We start from the raw sequence: 13,546 nt of genomic DNA on the forward strand, positions 1-13,546 counted from the left end.
TGTTGCTTCGACGGCCACTCTTCCAACCTCTCTGTGGTGATTCACGTCGGGCACGCTACTGTCCCTACCACTCGCCACAGCTGATTCCGCTCAATTTCGGAGATCTGTCAGTTTCTGTGGCAGGAACGATGGCCGGTTCGATAATAAACCGTTTGCGGACCGTTATTCAAAATTTCGAAAGCATTTTGGGCATTGGCAGAAGAGGATATCCAGGTAATTACTATTACGTAAGAGCACGTTGCAGGGCATTGTAGAACTGACATAACCTCATTTGTTGACAGATGCGTTTTGTCTTGCCGGCGTCGAAGTTAATCGCGCCCCAATTGACGCCCCTAAATTCTCCCTGAAAGATATCATAGGGGATGGTTTACTTTGGGCAGTACCCAAGCACAGGCGGTCGCTGGAAAAACGGTTAAAAAGGAAGTTTGGCCATCCAGATTATCATCTTAAAATCCTGCTTCCGAGGACTAATATTAGAACGTGCAATAAATGTGGAGACGACCACGAAATCGGTGTATTATGTCGTAAGTTTATTTTCTGTTAAAATGCTGTTCAATATGTCTGTTTGTATAAAATGTTAAAAATTACTAGTATTATCAGTGTTAGTCAAATTAAGTTTAAATCATGAATACCCTAATAACATGCATGACAATAATTTCATTATTAATTAATTAATTTATTTACAAAATACTATAAAAATGGTTATAATATTTAGAGGTTATTTCATACAACTCGTGTGGTTACTTTGTTAAAAACTATATTTTTATTAACCCAGAGGTCTATAATAATTACTGGTCAAAATATATTGTATGTATTGATTAACAATTATTTTTTTATTAATATAAACTAATGAAAAACAAAAATAAACAAAATTTGATTGTGTGAACGTGTGCTGCCATCTGTTGGATGTCTCATAATTAAGGATGTTGACTGAAATTGAATATACCTCTTTTACAGCAACGTGTTACAAAAAAATAATCGACGAAACTCGTGAAATGCAGGATGCTATACAAAATGAGCTGAAATTAGAACCAGTAGAAAAAGAAGTGGTTGTCTTATACAGTGGTGAAAAAGAAGAAAAACCTGATGAATTTTGGGAAGGAAAGAGAATAGTGGAAATACCAAAGGAACGTCCATCATGGTTCAGTAAAAACCTCCTTCAACAGACAACTCAAAAACCTGCATCCACCAAAGAAGTGAAACCTTCAGATTTGGGTTAAAGTTATTAATTGTAGTTACAAATAAATACAAATTTGAGATAAATATGTATTTTCTGTTATACTACAAACATTAAATGTATAATCTTTTGATTTGACAGATGTGAAATCTTTCACATTTCTAAATAAATATAGAGCATAAGAATTAAATGCTCCATTTCTTCATAAATCACAAAATAATACATTATTAATATTATCTAGTTATCAGTCTATTAACTAAAAATTGTGACACAAGATGAAACAGAGGCTCAAGAAAACAACCCTAGTGACACTATAACATGATAAAAAATACTCTACTATTAACTATAAAACGTGTCACTGTGTTTCCTTCTTGCAAATTGCCAAATGTTTTGTTCAAATTGGTATATATCACAATTTTAAACATATTACAAGAAACAGGTGCTATAACATTTCAAAACCCTCCTGAAAGTGGTCCTGCACATGTTGTTGAAAGTCCTCAAAGCTTGTATTTTTGTAGTAGACTTTGCAACACATTGGACAAACTCTATCACTTGGAGGATCAGAATTTTGTTGTAGTGGTTCGACTTCTTGTGTTGAACTGAGCAGTGACTCATCAGTTAGTGTCTCCTTATCTACACTTTGGATTTTCTGATGATTTTGCTCATATTCTAAAAAAAAAAATTTAATGTATAAAAAATACATCATATATATATATATATATATATATATATATATTACAAAGATAAAATATTGATAAATTATAATATTGTACCTTTCATTTTTTTTAAACAAGCTTTTAAAACATTTTGTTGTAACATTGTTTCTTCTTTTAACAACCTAAGCTCTTCTAAGACTCCATATAAATCATTAAATGTATCACTATCTAAGTCATCTTCATAACAAAAGGCAAAGTTTTCGGCTGCAATATTATCTGTAGCATGTAAATCCTTAATTTCAGTACACAAGGCCTCAAACTCTTGTTTTTCTTTAGAGAAACTGTCAATAAGTTTAAGAGATATATTCTCCAACTCCGAACTGATTTGATCATTTTCCTCAAGTTTTTTTTGTAAAACTTTGACATGTGGCTCTGTTTGCGTAAAAGTCTTGGACCTTTGCAGAGTTGAATTATGATTAGTTAATGTATCACTGATCTGATGCAACTGAGATCCTAAATTTCGATTAGTTTTCATAAGCTTCAATAATTTTCGCCACAGTTCCTTGTTCTCATTTGTTACCATTTCGACTGTATTTTGTAACTGACTTTTTTGCTCACTTACTTCAGCCACATGTTGCCTGAGTCTATCAATTTCCGTCAGTGATAAACTATCCTGTTCTCTCTGTACACAAGACATTCTTAAATTTACATTTTCTTCTTCCAACTCAGCCACTCTTTGCTGTAAAGTCCTGCATCTGTCTTTTAATGTTTGAACGGCTATTTGGACGGCGTACTGAGCAGCTACTGACTCTTCCATGGTTAACAATGTGATTTAAAGTATTCTTGTTGCTGTATTAAATATTATTTTCTTAAAAACATTTCATATGTAAATAACCAAAATACAAAATGATGACTGGTCATGAGAACTACTTTCCAGTTATTCTGATTTGTGTGGAGGGGGTAAATAAGTAAACGTATTTCTTATTACAATATTCTTCCTATTATCATTTTATTTTTATCTTTTGACATTTTATTTCAATTCAGTTAATTTTGTTGTAACTAGGTTGAGAATTATAAAAATGTATTTTATTCAACGTAGAATATGTGGATATTTAGATTATCATGTCTGAATCGAAAATATATTTATTTTTTGATGATGCCTCAATTTTCCTAAATTTGTTATCGATTAATTATTTATAAACATTAATTTATAAGTATAGTTTACATTACTCTTATGGCCTTGAAGATTTCAACATAAATTTCTTATAAAAAATTAGTTTAATCAATTTTGAATGTTATAGTTTTAACATCTATGTATTTTCAATGTTTAAAAGAATCGATGAAAATTAGAGAAAAAAAATAAGAAATAAATTTATATAGCAGATTCCTGAAATTTAGATATTCATTTTGTGTTGGCGATACTGACGTTGCGATCTTCGACAGTCTCTCCATTTTCACAGAAATTTAATAAATTCCAGTATATAACACAATGGCAGATCTACCGGCTCCAGTTCGCGTTTCTCCTTTAATCAAGGTAATTACTTAATTGAATTAATATTCATTTTATTATAAAAAATAAAATTTAACAATTATGTAATAATCTAACCTTAAAATTATCAGTTTGGCAGATGGAGTTTCCTGACTGTCGGAGTTTTGTATGGAGCTTTCCATCAAAACAGGTTGTCTAAGAAGGAGGCTGCCTTCAGAGAAGTAGAAAGCAAGCGTAAAGCAGAACGTGATGCCAAATTGGCGGCTGAAAAGAAAGCTGCTGCTGATAAAGAGATCAAAGAACTTGAAGCTCTTGCTAAGTAGATCCATTATGTAATTCTGTATAGGTATATCCAAATATAAGTTTACTTTACGTTTATGTAGTTTTTTTGTTAATAGCTAAGGTTTAAATAAAATTTCATAAAAATATTTGTTTTATTATTATTATTATATTATTCCATAATATTTTTTACAAAACAGACATTAGTTGCAAGCAATTAATAAAAAAATATTTTAATTGTAAAGTTAATCAAATCTGCTCAAGTCATTTTCAGATTCAGCTTCTTTCTTGTTGTCAATATTTTCACTTTGTCCAGTAACAGACGTATCCATTGATGTGTAATAACCACAGTTTTTTTCTGAAAATTCTTTTGGTTTTGTCTCTGGATTTAATTTAGGTCGTAATGCAGCTAATGATACCAATATTGCTTCCTCTGTTCTTATTGTCTTTGACCCCTGTTGTGGTAAGGTGTTCAAGTAGCAATCGAAAAGTAATTTTGGATCATCTACATTAATAAGTGTGTCATTTTCAACTGCTGCTTCTAAACCCTGTAAACCACCAAACATCACCAAAGAATGTTTAAATGTTGGACACTCAAATTCATCCACGGAAGTTCCTTTGTCTGATGTTCCCAAAGTTAAATCATAACCATCTTTATAAGGACATTGTGAAAACACTTGTGATAAAGAATTAGCTATTCTTACAGTATAACCCCAATAAACACCTGTTTCTCTTCTTGGAATACTTGGGGAAACTATCACTCCTTTAAATTTTTTAGAACCTGCTTCTTGAGGTAACATTCTTACAGTACACCTAATTCCTGGTTCAAGTAATTTGTCTACTTGTACATCTTTTAACAATCCCACATTTACCAAGGATCCTCTTCCTGGTTTCACTGGCTTATTTGTTACAACTCCTTCTCTATAATAATAAAATAAATTAAGGCTTAATTGATGAAGCGTTTTTCTGCTGAGTCAAAGCCCATTACTTTAATGTATACTGTGTTAATAAAAAAAATGTTTCCAATTGTTTTGATCATTGGAAAATAATTTAATACTAGACTTAAAAATTGTTTAATTGTAATTTTTGTGCAAATCACCCACACTTTTATTATTTACTACATTTATAAATGTTAATCAAGATGTCTATGCTGAGTGAAAACTTTTCACATCAATGCACTCAAATATAAAGGTCAAACCCTGTATTATACTACCTACCTAAATATGAATTCATCTTTGGCCATTAAATGATGTGGTGCATTTAAGGGATTCAAAAGACCAGAAAATTTAAGATCTGGATGCATTGGGAAGAAGCTTTTTCTGAGGTACTGAGGACACTCAAGATACTGTAAAATCCTTCCCAATTGTGCGCAACACTGCCTCGCAACTTTAACGCCGTCGTTGTCTTCCAATGTTGATTTTTTAGCATTTGCTTCGTCGCAAAAATCGTCAAACACTACAATTTCATCCACTTGAAATATGCATGCGGCTCTGGCAATTTGTCCTGCAAGGTAAGTTCGTAGTTCAGCTGATTGTGCATTTTCTAAAATTGAGCCTGGCACCGCAATGGAAAGCGTGGATACAGGTTTAGCTGTAACTTGAGAATTTTCTACGTTCTTTTGTTTTTCTACCACCTCTTTCAGTTTTTCCTTTTCCATTTTTTTCATTAAATTCATTTCCTTCCATTTTTTCTTTTCTTCTTTTCTCGTTTTATTCACTTCGCTCCAACTTTTTCTTTTAGTTTCTAATTTCGGGGGACTCATGTTTACGATTGAATTTTTTTTAAAAGTAAGGTTAATATTTAGTTTGAATCACATAATACGGACTTGAAGGTTAGTCTTCTTCTTACAATATTAAGGTCATATTACAAACATTTCTCACCTTTAAGCTTATATGTCATAATTACTCAATTGGAAAAAGATTAAAGCAAAAAAAAGATGTTTAGCAAATATTGTGAATATAAATATGTTTTAATTTTTGTACGAGAAATCAAAGAGAAATCGGTTAATGTAATTGTACATGTAACTATAGATGCCATCTAAAACGACCTTTAGATTGAACTTTAACCATGTTGTAAGTTGAGTCACTGACAGTTGCTTCGTAGTTTTTCGTCAGTCACTGATTCTCGGTCCTAAATTGTGCGTGTCTTGAAGTATCACTCCATATGGACTGAATCAAATGTGTTTCGGCAGATATTGAAAACGCGTCTGATTAATTCACAAAGTACGTGATAAAGAAGTGCGTAAAATGGCGATTGTACTTGCAGTAGTGTCATTTTTAAGTTCGATTTTATTAACACCGATTTTGATGCTTTTGTTGTGTATTATATTTTTGGCATCAATTGGAAAATCATTGGGCGTACGGAGGCTTTATGTTAAGCTACTGCTGAAGATATTCGAAGTATGTTCTTTGTTGTGTTAACGATATATTTTTAGTTGAAACGAATCAGACTTAATATAAAAATTTATAAATTACTTCCTGACTTTCATCCATTAGTTAACTGTTTTGTTTTCACTTATGTCAAAGTTCTATGCCATACAGATTTCAAGTACCATATAAATGTATTAGTTACTTTCTATTTTGTTGAAAAGTTAATATATTTATAAATAATTTATTTCATTTTTTTTTGTGATCTATCAATTCTATTTTCTACAATATAAATACTAAATTTATATTATTTAATTTTTTTTAACTAGTTGTTTGTTGAAGTTTTATGTTAGTTTAAATTTTATCTTTAATAATAATTTCTTATGTGAAAATTGATAACCAGGTTTAATAATCCTCATAAAGCTCAGTTATCAAATGAACAATGAGTTTATACATTTTATCAAAGTGCACTTACTTATTTAGATACTTAGTTTAATATCAACATAAAAACATGTATTTAAAAGATAAATTCTCAATAAAAATGTTAACTACAATACATTTAAATAAAAATTGAATAGAAAATACAACATAATAACACTTCTAGTTGGTTTCTTGAACTTATGCAAATATTAGAAGCATATTCTCCAATAGTAATTGGTACTAAACTGTTTATGCAAATGTCTGATTAACTTTCAACAAAAAATAACATGAATTTTTGTAATATTTGTTATTAGATATTATTATTCAAATTACATATATAAATATTGCCTTCTATGATCAAATTATGTTTTCATTAAATTGAATTCACTACTATTCTGACTAGATTAAATAATATAAATTTTCTTATTAATTTAATCAGATTTGTGTTTGATATTTCACCTTACTCACCTTAAGTGTACCAATTTATTTACTTATTACAGTATGGTCGTCAAAATATCGAGACAGCTCGCAAATCGGACAAGCCCCAAAATGAAGAGGATGATGAGGATGACGAGGGCTACAGCGAGGAGATTTCAGCGGTACCCGAGTCCAGTGCGGTGACGAAAACACCAGCGAAAATGCTGACCAACGGCTACGTATCTAACGGCACGAGTCCGCTTATCAGTAGAGACGATAAATTGATTATGGTACCGGAACCTGCAACGAACAATACGAGAGGCGACGACGTTCTCAACTTGACCGTAGATGAGAACAAATCCGGAGAGGATAATGGACAGGTAAATGTTTCACCATAATGTTACAACTGCTACAACAATTGATAAAATTGATTTGCTTCGATTCTGATCATTAATTAAATTTAATTTTTAATAATAGAAATAGAAACAAACAACCTTGGTCGTCTGTTAATTAATTTATTAATCATGTTAGATTTAAAATTGTGTTGATTTTAATGTACTCAGTATTGAATTTAAAATTATAAATGAAACCTTTTTTTCTCACTAATACCTTGACGAAATAACTTGAACGAGCTTTTCGAGGACAATGTTATCTATTATTTTACCTATTAAATTTATGGAAATTTCCTTTCATCTGGGGATTATTGAACTTTAAACTTCGGACGAACCCAGACATAAACATTAATACCTGAATTTAGTTGATTTATATTTTTAAACTCTAATAAATATTCAGTTCGTGTATAAAAAACAATCATTTTCCCTCTACATATTGTTTCATTGTCAGAATATAAACGTATTTATACATGTGTACGTTGCGATTTACAAAAATTTGAATAGATTATTAAATTATCATAATTGTCCAATTGTCATTAATATCTTGACCTTTACGTTGGTTTGTTTCCTACAATAGAAAATTTCGCTGTCGTGTGGTTTCTATATAATGTAACCTCTTGCTTTCATAACTCTCATTTGTTAACAACGGTTTCCAATTATCCTTGACGAATTATAATAAATAATTTTGCAGTTAAACTAATGTGAAATGTGTGCCTAAAACACAAGTTAATTTGATTAAGTATATTATATAGTTTAATTTATTAAAAGGAAATAAATTAATTAGCTATAATTAAGTGATAATCGTATAGAATTTTATCGTGTTATAATTTAATTATTGTAGCAGAAGAGGTGTGTTAAAAATAAGAAAAGCAACAATAATATATCTATGTGTTACAAAATAAAATTGGAAGCCCAATTCAGAACGTAGAACTGTTTACTATCTGAAAAACATCCAAAATAAAGTAAATTGAGATGCTGTATATAAAAAGTAATATAATATAGTATATAAAAAGTAATATATAAAAATCCATTAATTAATAATATTCAACAATATATAAACTGAAAAAATTTAACACAGCAATGTTTTAAACAATATAATAGTTGTTTTTTATATGTTGTTCATGATAATTTTTAATATTTAATCAGTGTAAGCTTTTTAATGACTTCTATCGTAATACACACGAATTTGTATTTATTATTTATGAGAATACTAAGATACTTTTATTAACTTCAAGAATATGTCATAAATTTATATTCAAGAAACACATTATAATAAAATAAAAACACGAACTTGATTGATTATTTGTTATTAATTAACATTAATTCGAATTTATATTAAAAATAAACTCTGAAATCTATCGTTTCAGAACAAATACGACTTTAGCTTAAGCGAGGCCCTGGATTACATCAAGGTGGGTGTGGAGGCCATTATCGAAGACCAGGTCACGTCGCGGTTCGAGGCGGAGGAGTTAAAGAACTGGAATTTGTTGATTCGCACGCACAGGGGCTACGAATTCATCTCATGGAAGTTGACCGTCATCTGGTTGTGTGGCTTCTTCATCCGGTACTTCTTCTTGTTCCCTTTGCGCGTCATGATCTGTTTCTTTGGAGTAAGTTTTCAATCGTTGCGTTGCTACAGTAGATCTAGGTTTAATATTATTATTCGACATAGATTTTTTGGCTGGTGGTAAGCACTAGTATACTAGGGTGTATAATCGATTGTAAAGTGAAGAGATGGTTGATAAAACAGAGCTACATAACGTCGTTTAGGATGATGGTTCGTTCGGTCACTGGCATAGTGAACATCCACAATAAACAGTGGAGGCCGGCTACGGGTTCGATTGTGGTGGCGAATCACACCACTCCCGTGGACGTTGCCTTCCTATCTGTCGATAATGTTTACTCTCTGGTGAGTTGCTGCTAATTTCAACGGGAACGCCTGGGAGTACCGTCTGCAGCCAAATATTTATTTTATATGTCAGCTTTTATCATACAACAAAAAACAAACTGTGTACGTTATGTTAATGTCCTTGTCCGGTGGATGTTTTCCAGGTGCTCTGGCTGACGCTTTGCACTGCCCTTGTTGGTTACGTGCCAGAGGGTGATTTTAAGCAGCGGTTGAATAAGTACGTATCGCTTATGTGCTTCGGGATATTGTCTGCAGCTCTGTCGTCGGTCATTACCTATCACAACGAGGAGAACCGCCCCAAGAGCGGCATCTGTGTCGCCAATCACACTTCGCCCATCGATGTGCTCATGTTGATGTGCGACAAGTGTTATTCTTTGGTAGGTTTTATGTTATGCTTTTTTAATGTTGATGGGTGGTTCTGGGTTACAAAAATGTTTCTTTTGTAACCGTTACGGTGTATTTGTAATAATAATGTGCAATTAATTGTGTTTACTTTTTAGTTAGTGGACGGAAATTTGTATTTAATTACTATATGAAACAGACGTGCTATTTTTGAAACCAAGAACGTATCGTAATCATTACAAAACGTCTTTTAATTTGAGAGAACATTTTATAACTGTTTTTTAATAAAGACTACTGCCCTAATAATAAGATACACATAATTTCTGCCCATTAAATATTGACTTCATATAGTAATTCATAGTTCAAAGATCAAATTTTATATCTCATATGTCATAAGATGCACGTGAACAGACCCGTGCCATATTGATATAAAATAAATGAACATTAACATTTTACATGAGGATTAATGATAATTTTGTTTCCGAACAAAAATTGCGTATGGCTAAATTACCACAAATAACGACGTCGTATAATTTGTTTATAACATATTTAAAAGACATGCGAATTTTATTTTTAAATATTAAATTTAATATCAAAGTAAATTGGTCGCAGTTGGAAAGGGTTTTGTTGATGCTTAATCATCTAATAAATACTACAAATTATTTATAAAAATAGTATACAATTCAATAAGACTACTTTTTAATTTATAAAAAAATTAAATTTATTAATAAAGGAAAATTATTTTATATAATAAATTGACTTTGAATTAAGAGTACAAGGTTATTAATGTAAATAAAACGGAATGCTATATTTGTATCAATAATATTTAAAGGTGAAATCAATAACAGTAAATTTTGATATTTTCATGATTTTGTATCAATTATGCACTTAACCTCTGTGTTAAAGGATTCTTTATTAGATTATTAAACAGAAGTGGCCTTCAATAAAAATGCTTGTGTGTTTGATCAAGTGTCATCTACTATACTTAAAAATTTCAGATAAAAAAACGAACCCGATAATCTTTCAACAATTTTACTTTTCAATTTTGCAAGAATTATTTTGAACACAAGTCAATATAGTGAAAATCAGTTGTCTAGTTGATGACTGACTGTCCTCAATTTAATTTAAACGGAATTTAATCACAAATTTACGATTATCTTGAGTCCATTAATGGGTATAAGAATAAAATGTTTATTGATGGAAAATTACTAAAAGATAATAATTTTACTTTTGTGTTATGTGCACAGATTGGACAAAGACATGGTGGTTTTCTGGGAGTCCTGCAAAGGGCACTGGCCCGAGCCTCACCCCACATTTGGTTCGAAAGGAGCGAAGTACGTGACAGATCCGCTGTCGCCAGTAGGTGAGAAAAAAAAAACAAATGTTACATAAATTATAAAAAATGCGTTCGGAATTTAATTAGTTGGAATACAGAACAATAATTGAACGGATTTCAAAGTACAAAAGTGAAAAACTCTGCTGTCATTTATTTGAATCGTTATCAAATGGGAATGCCGTGACTAAAGTCATTATATTTTTTTATTATTTAGTTATGACAAACGTTTGTGTGAATTTATCTGTGTACTTTAAACTTTAATTATTTGTCATATAAAAGAGGAGATAATTACTTTTTCGATTATGTCCAAAGTTTTAATTATCTCCAATATAACATTATGAACATTTTCTTAAAAATACTGTATGCTATTTTAATTTAATGCTCGGTGAACATTGTTATAGAAAAACATAAAATCTTAACCTAAATTTAATAATTAATTAATCTTGATGTGAAATCTTTATTCACAATAATTTTCTCATACTTTCATCAAGCCAAAATACATCATTTAGGTCATGGGTTGGCAACCCTTTGGCAGGAAAGGGCCACTTCATGGCAAAGTAAAGTCGGACCACTTTGGTTCTTAATTTTGATAATCAATCACTATATTATACAGTATCATACGTTTTTAGATTCAAGGAAATGGGTTATTCATAAATTTATGAAAATCTATGACCAGAAAAATTTAAATTAAACCAGCAATTTTGTGAGCAACATTGTGACTGTTGTTCGTCAACTGCTGATAAGTTAAATTTAAAATGATCATTTTGCAAAATAATTAACGTATTGTGAATAAACATAATTCATTGCGGAAATTCAAAATAGAACCGTTATTATGTAACATGTATTTACGAACCCCATGCAACCTTTTTAGATTAAAGGAGCACGTGTCAGATCCAAGAAATCCACCAATTCTAATTTTCCCCGAGGGTACATGTATCAATAACACTTCAGTCATGCAGTTCAAAAAAGGTAGCTTTGAAGTTGGAAGCATAATCTATCCAGTCGCCATTAAATACGACGCCCGATTTGGAGACGCTTTCTGGAACAGCAGCAAGTATATATAAATGTTTTTCCCGATACTGACATAAAATACTAATTTATTTATTCCTAATAGATATTCGTACGTCCAATATTTAGCTATGATGATGACCAGTTGGGCCATAGTGTGTGACGTGTGGTATTTGCCTCCAATGCATCAAAAAGAAGGAGAGACTGCGATCGATTTCGCCAATAGGGTTAAAAGTGTTATTGCCAAGCAGGGCGGTCTCGTTGATTTAGTTTGGTAAGTTTAATTTTTCTCATATTACAATATACTTTAAGCCAAACATATAAACTGATTAAAATGTAATCTTTCATAGGGATGGCCAGCTAAAGAGGACAATGCCTAAGAAAGAGTGGAGGGAGAGGCAACAAGAAGAATTCAGCAAACGTCTAAAAACGGAGTAGAATAGTGTTTAGTGTTTTTTTTTTATTTTGGTGACATTCTACACCTATACTTTATTATTTACAATTATTACCTAATTTATAATAAGCATTTACAAACACTGATGTAAGACCATCTAGTCGTATTAGTGAACTCTAATATACTTGCTTGGACCTGTATTGTAATTATTGTCATTTTCATTAAGTCATAGGTATCCATTGTATTTATTCATTTCTAAGCAAGTTTATTATGGAAGTGATATTTTTAAATTATTTAAGTACCAAAACCCTTTTTTGTAGGTCATACCTAATGAATTGATAGTAGTATTGTGATATAATTTACAAATAGACAATACTTTTTATAATCAGTTAGTTACTTTACACAGAATAATTTATTATCATGCATCATTTTTTTAGTAGCTCCAAATAATTCCACATATATTTTTATAAAATCAAATTTAGATTGTATGAGTTTCTTGTAGAAATATATTTGTTATTAAAGCAAGAGTGCATAACATCAAAATGTTTTATTTACTTTTCTTTCAAAATTAATAACAATTTTAAATAAAAGAGCTTCAACTACTAAAACCTATATTTAAACAACAGTTAATCAACATTTAACTTATTTTTAAACATCTCTTCTAATTTTTCTGTTGTGGTCTTTTCCAAGCCTAATGGTTCTGATAGTTCTTTATTAGGGAACTTAGCTAAATTTAATTGTGTATCTCTAAATGTGTAGGGTGTCCAAGGCCCTTGAATTGATGGAACATCAGTATGCCAAAGCTTTCTGTACCTTATTCCAGTTGTGTTGCTTTGTTGGGTCTTTAACAATGTTATCCACTTTAATATTTCTTCATTTGAGAAATTTCTACAATTGACCCATTGTGTGTCTCCATTCACTGAAAATTTCCCATTAAAAAATTCACATTTAGTACAAATGTGTGTTTACTTACAGTATTCAGCTTTAAGAATAGGTGTTCTATGTCGACGTGGTTTTAAATATACAACAACGCCGGGATTTTCTTTAGCAAAGTGAACCAATTCTGATTCGATAAAGTCTCTGTGAATATCAAATTAATTAGTGGCACTACACATTTATATAAATACAAACCTCATTCCTCGACTTGATCCATGACTTTTACAAAACTTCAGTACAACTCTTTGCAGTTGACACACATACCTACCAACACCGTTTTGCGAAACTGTTCGTATAAAATCAGGTTTTATGAAAAATTTATTAGCCATTTTAAGTTTTTGAAAGATTAGTTGAGGTTAGGATAACCTCACTTTTTCACAATGAGAAACTAACGGATTTAAATTTCTGTAATGAATGGGTCAATT

General features: G+C 30.9%; 6 protein-coding genes across 8 annotated transcripts; 3 read left to right on the forward strand and 3 right to left on the reverse strand.

Moving 5' to 3' along the window:
- The first annotated feature begins 77 nt into the window (after positions 1–77).
- On the forward strand, positions 78–1,263 carry LOC109594874 (39S ribosomal protein L32, mitochondrial). The gene is made up of 3 exons (XM_020010130.2): positions 78–213; positions 282–524; positions 958–1,263. Exons 1-3 carry the CDS (start codon positions 129–131, stop codon positions 1,218–1,220), a joined length of 591 nt encoding a protein of 196 aa, XP_019865689.1. The 5' UTR covers positions 78–128; the 3' UTR covers positions 1,221–1,263.
- A 58-nt stretch (positions 1,264–1,321) lies between these two features.
- LOC109594873 (protein spindle-F) lies at positions 1,322–2,755 on the reverse strand. The gene is made up of 2 exons (XM_020010129.2): positions 1,951–2,755; positions 1,322–1,846 (listed from the first exon to the last, which is right to left on the reverse strand). The coding sequence occupies exons 1-2, from the start codon at positions 2,648–2,650 to the stop codon at positions 1,620–1,622; spliced, it is 927 nt and encodes a 308-aa protein (XP_019865688.1). The 5' UTR covers positions 2,651–2,755; the 3' UTR covers positions 1,322–1,619.
- A 454-nt stretch (positions 2,756–3,209) lies between these two features.
- Positions 3,210–3,700, forward strand: LOC109594861 (ATP synthase subunit e, mitochondrial). Its single transcript, XM_020010108.2, has 2 exons — positions 3,210–3,367; positions 3,454–3,700. The coding sequence occupies exons 1-2, from the start codon at positions 3,323–3,325 to the stop codon at positions 3,643–3,645; spliced, it is 237 nt and encodes a 78-aa protein (XP_019865667.1). The 5' UTR covers positions 3,210–3,322; the 3' UTR covers positions 3,646–3,700.
- Positions 3,701–3,751: 51 nt separating this feature from the next.
- LOC109594859 (putative methyltransferase C9orf114) lies at positions 3,752–5,534 on the reverse strand. The gene is made up of 2 exons (XM_020010107.2): positions 4,819–5,534; positions 3,752–4,522 (listed from the first exon to the last, which is right to left on the reverse strand). Exons 1-2 carry the CDS (start codon positions 5,361–5,363, stop codon positions 3,847–3,849), a joined length of 1,221 nt encoding a protein of 406 aa, XP_019865666.2. The 5' UTR covers positions 5,364–5,534; the 3' UTR covers positions 3,752–3,846.
- Positions 5,535–5,692: 158 nt separating this feature from the next.
- On the forward strand, positions 5,693–12,720 carry LOC109594876 (glycerol-3-phosphate acyltransferase 3). 3 transcript variants are annotated; one of them, XM_049964144.1, is made up of 8 exons: positions 5,693–6,000; positions 6,888–7,184; positions 8,564–8,806; positions 8,869–9,105; positions 10,695–10,810; positions 11,655–11,837; positions 11,898–12,065; positions 12,142–12,720. In XM_049964144.1, the coding sequence occupies exons 1-8, from the start codon at positions 5,848–5,850 to the stop codon at positions 12,227–12,229; spliced, it is 1,485 nt and encodes a 494-aa protein (XP_049820101.1). In that variant the 5' UTR covers positions 5,693–5,847; the 3' UTR covers positions 12,230–12,720. The 3 variants fall into 3 exon arrangements, with proteins under 3 accessions (XP_049820101.1, XP_019865691.1, XP_049820102.1); XM_020010132.2 differs by lacking the exon at positions 8,869–9,105 and adding an exon at positions 9,249–9,482 and having other exon boundaries at positions 5,695–6,000; XM_049964145.1 differs by lacking the exon at positions 8,869–9,105 and having other exon boundaries at positions 5,695–6,000.
- On the reverse strand, positions 12,718–13,506 carry LOC109594862 (39S ribosomal protein L43, mitochondrial). Its single transcript, XM_020010109.2, has 3 exons — positions 13,317–13,506; positions 13,159–13,265; positions 12,718–13,104 (listed from the first exon to the last, which is right to left on the reverse strand). Exons 1-3 carry the CDS (start codon positions 13,448–13,450, stop codon positions 12,812–12,814), a joined length of 534 nt encoding a protein of 177 aa, XP_019865668.1. The 5' UTR covers positions 13,451–13,506; the 3' UTR covers positions 12,718–12,811.
- Positions 13,507–13,546: the final 40 nt, after the last annotated feature.

This window comes from Aethina tumida, chromosome 3, assembly GCF_024364675.1.
Source record: "Aethina tumida isolate Nest 87 chromosome 3, icAetTumi1.1, whole genome shotgun sequence".
Classification (NCBI taxonomy): Eukaryota; Metazoa; Arthropoda; class Insecta; order Coleoptera; family Nitidulidae; genus Aethina; species Aethina tumida.

Coding starts and splice junctions, on each gene's coding strand:
- LOC109594874 (XM_020010130.2), top strand. CDS start 129: ATGGCCGGTTCGATAATAAACCGTTTGCGGACCGTTATTCAAAATTTC. Junction 214..281: donor TGGCAGAAGAGGATATCCAG/GTAATTACTATT, acceptor ATTTGTTGACAG/ATGCGTTTTGTCTTGCCGGC. Junction 525..957: donor CGAAATCGGTGTATTATGTC/GTAAGTTTATTT, acceptor CCTCTTTTACAG/CAACGTGTTACAAAAAAATA.
- LOC109594873 (XM_020010129.2), bottom strand. CDS start 2,650: ATGGAAGAGTCAGTAGCTGCTCAGTACGCCGTCCAAATAGCCGTTCAA. Junction 1,847..1,950: donor TTGTTTAAAAAAAATGAAAG/GTACAATATTAT, acceptor TTTTTTTTTTAG/AATATGAGCAAAATCATCAG.
- LOC109594861 (XM_020010108.2), top strand. CDS start 3,323: ATGGCAGATCTACCGGCTCCAGTTCGCGTTTCTCCTTTAATCAAG. Junction 3,368..3,453: donor GCGTTTCTCCTTTAATCAAG/GTAATTACTTAA, acceptor TAAAATTATCAG/TTTGGCAGATGGAGTTTCCT.
- LOC109594859 (XM_020010107.2), bottom strand. CDS start 5,363: ATGAGTCCCCCGAAATTAGAAACTAAAAGAAAAAGTTGGAGCGAAGTG. Junction 4,523..4,818: donor AAAGATGAATTCATATTTAG/GTAGGTAGTATA, acceptor TTATTATTATAG/AGAAGGAGTTGTAACAAATA.
- LOC109594876 (XM_049964144.1), top strand. CDS start 5,848: ATGGCGATTGTACTTGCAGTAGTGTCATTTTTAAGTTCGATTTTATTA. Junction 8,807..8,868: donor TCATGATCTGTTTCTTTGGA/GTAAGTTTTCAA, acceptor TATTCGACATAG/ATTTTTTGGCTGGTGGTAAG. Junction 12,066..12,141: donor GGTCTCGTTGATTTAGTTTG/GTAAGTTTAATT, acceptor AATCTTTCATAG/GGATGGCCAGCTAAAGAGGA.
- LOC109594862 (XM_020010109.2), bottom strand. CDS start 13,450: ATGGCTAATAAATTTTTCATAAAACCTGATTTTATACGAACAGTTTCG. Junction 13,266..13,316: donor GGATCAAGTCGAGGAATGAG/GTTTGTATTTAT, acceptor TGATATTCACAG/AGACTTTATCGAATCAGAAT. Junction 13,105..13,158: donor TATTCTTAAAGCTGAATACT/GTAAGTAAACAC, acceptor GGAAATTTTCAG/TGAATGGAGACACACAATGG.